The sequence below is a fragment of the Etheostoma spectabile genome, chromosome 8, assembly GCF_008692095.1.
Source record: "Etheostoma spectabile isolate EspeVRDwgs_2016 chromosome 8, UIUC_Espe_1.0, whole genome shotgun sequence".
Lineage (NCBI taxonomy): Eukaryota > Metazoa > Chordata > Actinopteri > Perciformes > Percidae > Etheostoma > Etheostoma spectabile.
The window spans coordinates 26862639-26873067 of NC_045740.1; the positions used below are offsets into that span (position 1 = coordinate 26862639).

A 10429-nucleotide genomic window follows, 5' to 3' on the forward strand; every position below is an offset into this window, starting at 1 on the left:
AAAAAAGGCAAAACGAGTAGGAAACCTCCAGGTCGGACAACCATGATGTTTCCCTGCAGCGCTCTGCCGCCTCCTCTATATCCGGGCTTACTGCGTCCCCCTGCGGCTCTGTCTTCGCCCCTGAACCGGTCACTCCACTCAGGCTTCCTAGTAGAAGATCTCCTCCGATTAAGCCAGCCTGTCAGCTACATACATCGGACTTTCTCTGCCAGAAGTCCCGGGGACATCCTCCCGCTGAGCGCGGGCCCGGGCGGCCCGCCCCGGGCGATAGAACCCAGCACAGAGCGGTCTGTCCTTCAGAGCTCCAGCCAGCCGAGCCGCAGTAGCCCCGGCTCTCCGCACTCTGCCTGCCCGGACTCCGGCTACCTTAAGTTCGGCGTCAGTACGATACTGGCACCGTCCACACGGAGTGGTGAGTAGGCCTATGGGGACAATGAAGTCTATATGGAAGATAATTAATTGCCTATAATTCGTGTTAAAGTAGTCCACTACAGCTGTAGCCTAATAAATACAATATAACAAAATACGTATGTACTATTATTATTATTATTATTATTATTATTATTATTATTATTATTATTATTATATTTTCTTGTAATATTATTAGTATTTTGAAAATTTTACAATAGCCTATATGCCAAATAGTATTATACTATAATATGGTAATATAAAGGCTAGTAGTATAATATCAACTCTCTCACTACTGTTTACAGATTGATATTATAGGGTGTATCAGAATGTAACAAATGCTAAATATATGGATGTAGTAAATGGCCAATATATTAACTGGCATTTGACCACTGAGGTGAATCATACATAACTAAAAAATTAAAAAAAAATCTTCTTCCTTGTAGAGTTATAAGCCCACTATAGGCTATTTGTTATTAAAATCTTATGAGTAACTATAATCCCTTATATTTATTATGTTGATACGTTGGTGTCTATGGTATTTCCTGTTCATGTTATATCTCCTGTTTTGAAATAGCACAGATCAGCAGAGTCAATTGGTTTTATTTTCTGCTTGCTCCTCAGTCCAGAGTCTTCAGACCAAGTCCTTCCCGTTGCCTTTCTTTGATGGGAGCCTTCATCCTTTCATCAGAGCTTCCTATTTCACAGGTTTGTGGATTTACCATTGCAATATATTCACATTAGAAGTTTCAGAACTCCAGGGCCTCCTAAATAGCTGATTTATTTGGGATGTTGATGGTTTTCCTCACTTCTTTATAATTGAGAATATAATCAATTTATCTAGGTATCACTTAGGTTGTGCACTAATATGAGGATTTATAACTAATTTTCACTTTGGCGTTCCGCTCTTATCCAGATCAATATGATGCAAAAATAGACAGAATCAGCTTTTTTCCTGCCCCAAGGGGGTTGCAGGTCAGCTCTGTCAGGCGTCCTCTGATTGTCTGGTGAAACATGATGCATCGATTCCTTTCACAGTCCTATTTGGAGAACACCAAATACTCCTTTTAGGAGAGACTAACATGACTGGCACCTAATTTGTAATTTGCTGAAAAACAATATAATCAACAATAATACTTCAATGTTTTATTGTCTCATAGAGTGACACCACACACAAATATCTGCAGGGTTGATCAATCACAGTCATTTAACAGTTACCTTGTCAGATGTTTGCCTCTGATACAGATGGCTGACCTTCTGTACTTTGATCTGGAAACTCAGAAGTCTGTCACCTTGTCACTGGAACTTTATTTTCCTATGCCTCACCCGTACCACCAACGTCTCACGAGTAGGCTAAATAAACAGCATTACAATACTTGTCAGCCATAGAGATAAAAACTGTGTTTTTTTTAGTGTATTTCCACTAAATATTTATGTGTAATCATTACTCTGATAAATTAGCTAACTGAATTTCTACTTGATGTCATATACAGGTTATTTTAACTCAGGGGGTGTGTGTTGGGTTGTCATAGATGGGTGCTACATGTAAATCTATAAATATTTATAACTGAATCACTACCCTTTAAATAAGTATAATTAAGAAATCACAAGCTTGCAAAAATGGTAAATAACTCATGGTGCCACCATGATAGGATTCACGAAACATTAGAAACTGATATTGATTCATCTATTAATACATTCATTATTTAATTCACTGATGTATCTGATTAATACTGGACTTGACTCAAATTAGCTAATAGCCCTTTTCTAGGTGGAAGGTAACCACTGACTACTGCTACTCAATGTGGTGGAAACATTTTTTTTTAATTTTTTTACACATCGCACACTTCTATGGTAGACAACTTTTTTCCTATATTTTATACAACTTAAGAGGACAAGCATCAATTCAATTCCGAAAAGTGTAGTCCAACAAGCTGTGAGTGTACAGATCTTTTGGAGAACCCCATTTTACCAGCTGATGTAGATGGTGAGGTCTTAGTCGGCTGTGAGGAGTCGTTGGCAGCCTTTTAGCATGGGAATACCCTGGACAGCTTGGAATCAGCTCCGCCAATTTGAAGGACTATTTAGGCGGCGCACTGACTGCTGACATTAGCACCAGTTGTCCTAATCTACAAATTAGTCCAGTTTGTCACGCTCTACATATATTAGTGCCGTTTGTCATGGTCTAAATGTGAGGCGGGTATCTTCCCAGCTCAGGAACTCAGAGGCCTCTTCACGCGCCGTCGTTTTCCCACCAAGCCCCTCTGCTGGCCCACAAAGCTCCCAGCACCGTGACCAATAGGAGCCAAAACCACACACACACACACACACACACACACACACACACACACACACACACACACACACACACACACACACACACACACCTTACAGATCTGAAGTTAGCTACTCTCAAGATCTCTGTTAAATTTCAGAGGTTTGAACCTGGATTGGATACATTTTCCAACCTTGACCGGCATATTGATTCCTTCTACAAAAAAATAGAATATATACACATATTTGAATATGTAGACATGATATCTGTAATAATAACTAAAAGCAGGTGTGTGTAACACTGTGAACAGCCCTAAGCTCTCTGTTTCCCCTGAGGCTTGAGTGAAGTCTCTAACAGCTCTACATAATACTGACCTGCCTTTAATGGGCCTGTAATATACTGGCCTGTCGACGGCCTTTTCCACTCAATTCATTACAACACAATCACCTTTCTCTATGCATTTGCAGCCTATACAATCCCCCTTCATGCTTCATTAGAGGCAGTGTGTGCTGAGCTTTGGAGAGCCCGTCTCATTAGCATAGGCTCTGTTTCCACTGCTGGACAAATTGGGCTTTTAAAACACCAAATTTCAGGCAGAACAAGTATATTATGGGCGGTGTCAGGGAGCCTGTGTGCAGATAATGGAAGCAAGTAGAGATGACTTTTTTCTAAGAACACTGAGGAATGTGGAATACAATGGCAATTACAAGTTTAGCAGAACTCCTGCTTAATCAGTAATACATGTAAATGTTAATTAATTCAAATGTACAGTACATTTAATCTGTAGCAGTTGATTTAGAAAAACAAATTGATAGCAATTGATAAAGAGAAGTGATTTTGAGTCATAAACTTCTCACCTATTTACATTTAAGATATTTAAATATGAATTAAGAGCATTTTTAATGGCTTTTTTTTATAATAACCTTAACCTTTACTAGTTTTACTAGTTTGACTTGCACACAACTTGTAATAAACCAACTAAAATATAAATTCTCTTTTATTTCGTCATGTCTTTCTGGGGATTTAGGAGTTTAATAGACCAGTTGGGGTTCTGTGGTTCTGTGTAGCTGGTTATAACATCCCAGCAATGGGATACATGATTTGTAGAAGAATCTGTATCTTCAGAGTTAGGTACAAGGGGCCCCAAAGGTCTCAACAAATTTGATTCACTTTAATGTTACTCTTTTTACATCATCAGATTCAGCCAGTTGCAGAATTCATGATAACAACTGTTAACCAACATGCTTCCATCGGGTTAAAATCAGATCAAATGGGGCTGGCTATTAAATCTCCACGTTCTCTTGTGTTTTGTCTCCCCAGCCTCCTCCTCTGTGGTCCCTGTCCCGGGAACATTTTCATGGCCCCTGGCCCCCAGAGGGAAACCCAGGAGGGGCATGCTGCGGCGAGCTGTGTTCTCAGACCTCCAGAGGAAGGCCCTGGAGAGAACCTTCCAGAAGCAGAAATACATCAGCAAACCAGAGAGAAAGAAACTTGCTAGTAAACTGGGACTGAAAGATTCCCAGGTACACACCAAGGACTTTAATCTCGTCAAATGTATTTATCCCTTTAGATAATGAGAATGTGGAAACATATTTAATGTCCCACTGCTCTCGGACAGTGCATTTAAAACGGGGCCTGTAAGGACATCTTCTGTCCATTTTTTAAAAGGGGTGTAGTGCTCTGGGACAACACTCCGGCACTTTTGTCCTTCAAGTGAAGAAATAGAATTGTCTCAATTCGCATAATCTGGTTGAAAGATCATGAAGGTCCAATAATAACTCAAGCGAAAAATAAATTAAATTAAATTAAAAAAACAACAAATAGAATGGTCAAAGTTGTCCTTTTGGCATTTAAGGTGTGTTAATTGATTCACTGCGTCGACTCACGCATTGAGTAACATGCAAAAAAAACATTCCACCTTAAAGGTTGAAGCTGTCGGCACATTTAATAAAATTATGTTTCCTCAGTTTATAACTAACTGTTAACTAGTAAAGATGACAAGGCAGCAAATCATCCATTCATTTTATAGTTTCAGTTCACTATTGCTTGTAAACTTGCCTCCGTAGGAACGGGGGACACATAACCTTTTGAAACAAGGCATAGTTTGACCATGCGCTCCGGTAATTAAACAAATAGCACTGCACCCCTGATGCTGTATCCCAAACCAGCTGTGGACAAGGTTAATAGTTTATGAGGACATCAGTGACATTGACATCAGGGGTGTGACGATTCATCGATCTGGACTGATGTATCGTTATATTCCTCAACGATGTATTTTTGCTACAAAGTGAAATCATTTTGAAATTCACACATATTTATTTATTTTATGAAAAAGAGTAGTCTGTTTTTAATGTAAATGTCTGGAAAAGCTCACTAATGAAATTGTCAAATTATATTTTAGTTGCTTTTTGTAAATATATATATATATATATATATATGTATATATACAAAACCGTTGGCACGGCCAACAGGAACAGGAACCTGCTGAAAACCAGTTTTTAAACATAGTCAGGTCCGTTTATATTGTAATGTAATGTTACTTTTAACTTTCCTGTATAATAAATACAACGAATGAAGCAATGAATGCAAGCCTTCCGTGATCGTCCACCGCCTGAGTTGCTAGTAGCCATGGAAGACACGGAGGATTAAAAAAGCATGATGGATTCTTCAGAAGAAGTTATTATCTTCACTCGAGTTTCTGCATAGGTCATAGAATATAAAATAGAATGATGAGAATCAACCCAAAAATAAAGATTATGTATACAAACCAGATTATAAAATGTTTTATTATATCAGCAATTAAAAAATGTAAATGTAAATATATTCAATTATTAAAAATGTACAGTCAATTTCATCTGTAGCAGCTGATAAGGAAACAACTTCATACAAGTTTTTTTTTTTCTGTGTCCTGTAAAGGTGAAGATCTGGTTTCAGAACCGCAGGATGAAATGGAGGAACTCCAAGGAGAGGGAGCTGCTGTCGACCGGTGGCTGCCGCCAGCAGACCCTTCCCACCAAAACCAACCCCCACCCAGACCTCACGGATGTAGGCAGCACCCACTGCCACAGGCTGGACAGGAACGCACCCGCCAGCCAAGTACAGCTGGACAACCATGGGTCCCATCAACCCCGCCACCACCACCACCACCACCACCCCCACCCCCACCGTCACCACCATCACCATCCTTCCTCTCCGTCAGAGTCCAGCAAACAGTCAGAGCTCTCTGAGTCAGACAGTGAAGAAATCACAGTTTCATAAGACCTTCATAGAAGATTCAGACATCTGATTACGCTCTTGATTTGTTTTTACACAGTCCCCTACAATAAGATTCTGTCAGCTGGACGGCAGGACAAAAAGAGGATTCATCAAAGAAAACTGGGGAATGAAAGTGAATACCAGAAGTGTTTAAATCTGCTCTGTACATAGCTGTATTTTCTCAACCTTTGCCCCTGTGCCTGTACAGTGTTGTTTATATTACTTGTATATGTGCTTCAGTATATCTGTATACAGTAAATAAAGTATGCTGAGCTATTTTAGATAATTGTAGATTGAAATGTTCAAAATTTGGAAATGTTCTTTCCATGCATAGTTGTATTCTTTATATTTTCTCAAATAAATCTTGACAAGTCTGATTTAGTGTTGATGTTGTCTACTGATATGAAAAACAACATTAGCTCACTCTCAGGTGAGCTAATGTTCTGTCAGCATTGGTTATACACAGTATAAATATGTAAGTGCTTAAACAGCCGCATATTTTTAACTAAACAGATGTCTCAATTCTAGACAGATACATTTAGGCAATTTCCGAACTATGGGTATCAGCATTTCTAATTTATATACATATTTTAATATTATTAATATAATATTATGATTATATTTAATTATATTAATAAAAGGCTGACTCGTTGGTCGGCCTTTTATTTATATATTTTAAAATATTATTTCATCAGAAACTTTCATAATGACAAACAAATGATTCTGATAAATAAATATTTAAAAAGTAAAATAAAAACGGACTGTCAACCATGTTATGAGTGTTGGTGTAGCATAGTTTGTCCACCAGAGGGCGCGCTACAACATCCGTGTTAGCAACACTGATTTTTTTGAATTTTTTTTTGTGTTTTTGTTTCATATCTTAAGTTTGTATTTTTATATATTTTATTTATCAGAACTTTAATATATTTTGATGTTCCTCTGATCTATTGAGACAATAAAGCAAATTATATTATTTTAGTTAGAACTCACAAATAACTACAAATAACTAATGTTAGGGAAATCTGTTTATGTTTTTCTGGATGTTTCTTTTTAAAATGTATATATCGGTGTATCAGATTTTTAAATGACCAAATGTTTGCATCGGCCTTAAAAATCCTTTATCGGTCAGGCTCTATTATCTATCAAACCTCATTGCTGTGTCCTTTATAAGTTTTGTACTGCATCTGTGGTTTAGTCTAAACCCAGCTGCTGTGTGCTGTACAAGTCTTTAAATGCCAGCAAAGATAGGACATTCAAATCCACAAGATCGAGAGACGCAAGTAGGAAAAAGGCAGCAATCAACTCAAATCACAATCCGGTGCTAATCAATAGACAGCAGGGGGGAAAAAAACATTAATATGAGTTCCCCCAGCCTGCCCATTGTCCCCCAGTGGCTGGAAATGGTGATAGGTGTAAACCGAGCCCTGAGTATCCTGCTCTGTCTTTGAGAAAATGAAAGCTCAGAAGGGCCGATCTGGAGATTCACCCTTTATGAGGTCATAAGGGGCAAGGTTACCTCCCCTTTCTCTGCTTTGCCCCCCCTCTTCCCCTCAATATCTAGAGACTCAGAAATGGCCCATACTAAGGAAAGCTCATTGTGGGACTGGCTGTAATTCAGACCACTATATAAAAGCATCCAAAGAGCACCATGTCATGGGACCTTTAAGGCTATTATCACATCAACTGAGTCCTAAACTCAGTTTTTTTAAGCCAAGTATCACTAAGCTTGCACTTTCCTATAGCTGAGGAATAAAATCAGTTTTATGTCTGTGGGACAATCAGAAAGAGTCTTACACTAATAACATGAATGCTGATTGGCTGTAGTATAAGGTACAGTACATGTTGGTCTCAGCGAAATTATATGTGGACTAGCAAAAGAAAGAACATAACAGAATTTAAAAATAAATTTGCATAAGGTAGTGTTGCATGGACGTAGGAAAATTAAGACCTGTTTTTAAATTATTTAAGACCTAGAACACAATACTTCAGTGGATTTAAGACTTTTTAAGACCCTGCAAAAACCCTGACTCAGATCTCTTTACACATCATAAGACAATATGTATGGGAGAGATGTTGCTTTTAATGTTTATTTTCATAATTTAAGCCTCTGTGGCATCCGACTGTAAATCAATTAAGAAATAGACACTTGTCATAAAAACTTAGACTAAATGACCACCATGTGTTTTTTGGGTGCTGCTATATTAATATTGAATTCCATTAACAGTTTGTGATCGCCATCTTGTGGTGTCTGTTTTCTCCCCTGCGGTCTACGGATGCCCGTTTTCCGTCTGAGAGAAATAAATATTTATTAGACCCATAGTGTTCAGACCTTCTTTGTGCCTAGCAGTTTAAGTATTGTCTTGCACCCGAGAATTTTGCCTTGATGTGTGCACAGTTTGTCACTATTTCTGACAATTTGGACACCTTATTCTATATTTTGGTGCGCATTTTTATGATGTAACACATGAAATAAGACAGTAATATTTTACCTTTTAGATTAAATAAAAGCATGTCAGTAACCTCAACATGTCTGGCACTTGATGTGATTCATATTTTCCAGTGTGGCTCTTAGTGAAGTTGAGTTTGACACCCCTGCTTTAATCGGTTTAGTTTTAGCAGCTAGCACCTAGCCTTGTCCAGAGCGCTCCAGGCTCCAGAGCGCTTCCTCTCTCCCAGGCCTGCCTTCAGACACCTTTCTGTGAATGAAACTCTGAATATGACACAGGAAATGCACCAAACTCACACGGTAACGTTAAAAGACAAGAAAACATTCCTCGGTCTAGTCTGGTTATGTTATTGAAGTGATTTCTCCACAACCATCTGGCAACCCACAAAAATGATTGTGTGACCCCCTTGGGAGTCCCGACCCCAGGTTGAGAACCCCTGCTTTAGAAGTCACATAATTTTGAACCATCTGCAGTCAAGCTTTGCTTTTTCCCCCGTGGAAATGGAAATTAATTACAAAGACTCTTATCTGTTCTTTTTTATATTTAGGCTAACTAACAAGGCCATCATCATCATCAAAAAATTGACTTAATTACACAGTAGCTTTGTTAATGCAAACTTTATTTACATGATAAAATAAAAACAATCACTGACGTCATGCCATACTGTTTAAGCCTACAAACACAACGGAGAGGCTGCTGTTAAATTACGCAAGGGAGGTGTTAGTGGAGGGCATTAAATACAGTATTTACAGCCAAATGGCAACCCACTGCACATGTCTAACAAGCCTGTATACAGCTCTGCTCGGCCCTCCTGAAAAGCAGCTCAGCTTGCTTTTAGAAGGGACATATTCGGAGTCCCAAATAGCTGAAAAGCAACAGCGGGTCGCGCTAAATTGTGCCACTTCTCCGCAATAAAAGCAGTAGTTTTTAACCTTGCACCTACTAGTCCACGGGCTTTGATCATTCAGAGTTCGGCTGGGAGTGGGGAGAGAAAAAAAAAGAAAAGAAAGAAAAAAAAAAAAAAATCAAAAAACTTGTGTCCCTTTTACATCTGAGGAGTGAAAACCCTTGATCTTAAAAAGAAGGGCTTAATATAGGGCCACCAAACACCTTCAGAATGAAACTGGACAGACTCCCTAAGTAACTGTGTCCAAACACCTGGTTAAAATAGACAAATAACGTCCTTCAAACACTAGCTGTGGCTTCTGAGAGCCTCAAAGACAGAAGGATCGATGTCACTGTGTAAATGCAGACCAACTTTTTTTGTTGCAGCAAAAAATTTGATAGACTTTAATAGAAATCAGACACTTTGTGGATTAAAGTAAGTGCTGGATCTGTAAGTCCTACTTGCACTGTGCCATTTTGAAAGAGGTGTCAACTATTAAACCTTACCACCAAACAATGCTCATTTGGAATTTTTTTTATTTACTGATGCAGACATAGCAAACGTGAACTTTCTGCAAATACTCCAAATGATTCAATGCTCCCAGTGCCAGCAAGATTTCAGAGTCATATGCTGCATTTACACAGCTACAAACAGAGTTCTGTACAGGTGTCCCCTTATCCAAACACAGCAGCAGTGATGTTGTACATCAAGGTAAAACAGGTTAAGACATTACACTTTTGTTTTTTTAAATCCTGAAACCACATGAAAAGCACTTCATAACAGTTAAGTGGTTAACAAACTTTAAATATGTACAAACAGATTGTGCCGTGATACTGAAACAGAGAAGAGGGTAAGTTCATCTTTCATCATCATTATACAGTATAAAGTGTACAGAGAGTGGAGGGCACCCTGAAAGAGAAAGCAGGGATAGGACATTGAAGTGGGAGGGTGTGGAAGTCAAGATGAAACTGTACACACTGAGAATTACAGCTGACTATGAGATCCTGTACACACAACATCAAAGCTCACTCCTAGACTCTCTGGATTCAGCTTTCCAGAGAACATCTTTCTGATCAGTTGGCTAAAAATACTTGAGATGGTTTCTCCTGTTTGTGTGTGTGTGTGTGTGTGTGTGTGTGTGTGTGTGTGTGTGTGTGT

General features: G+C 38.7%; 2 protein-coding genes across 4 annotated transcripts in view; one reads left to right on the forward strand and one right to left on the reverse strand.

Annotated features, from left to right (window-relative positions):
• The window catches only part of LOC116693961 (homeobox protein DBX1-B), a 6438-nt gene extending 163 nt beyond the window's left edge, over positions 1-6275 (forward strand). The window contains exons 1-4 of the mRNA XM_032523347.1: positions 1-412; positions 1033-1116; positions 4004-4206; positions 5600-6275. The exon at positions 1-412 is cut by the window's left edge and continues 163 nt beyond it. Coding sequence (XP_032379238.1) covers positions 43-412; positions 1033-1116; positions 4004-4206; positions 5600-5941 — 999 coding nt within the window. The 5' untranslated portion in view covers positions 1-42 and the 3' untranslated portion in view covers positions 5942-6275. The remainder of the gene's footprint in view (positions 413-1032; positions 1117-4003; positions 4207-5599) is intronic.
• A 3725-nt stretch (positions 6276-10000) lies between these two features.
• Positions 10001-10429, reverse strand: part of ckap5 (cytoskeleton associated protein 5) — a 55253-nt gene continuing 54824 nt past the window's right edge. For all 3 annotated transcript variants that reach the window (XM_032523274.1, XM_032523272.1, XM_032523270.1), the window contains one exon: positions 10001-10429. This exon is cut by the window's right edge and continues 604 nt beyond it. The gene's annotated coding sequence lies outside the window, so the exon portion shown is untranslated.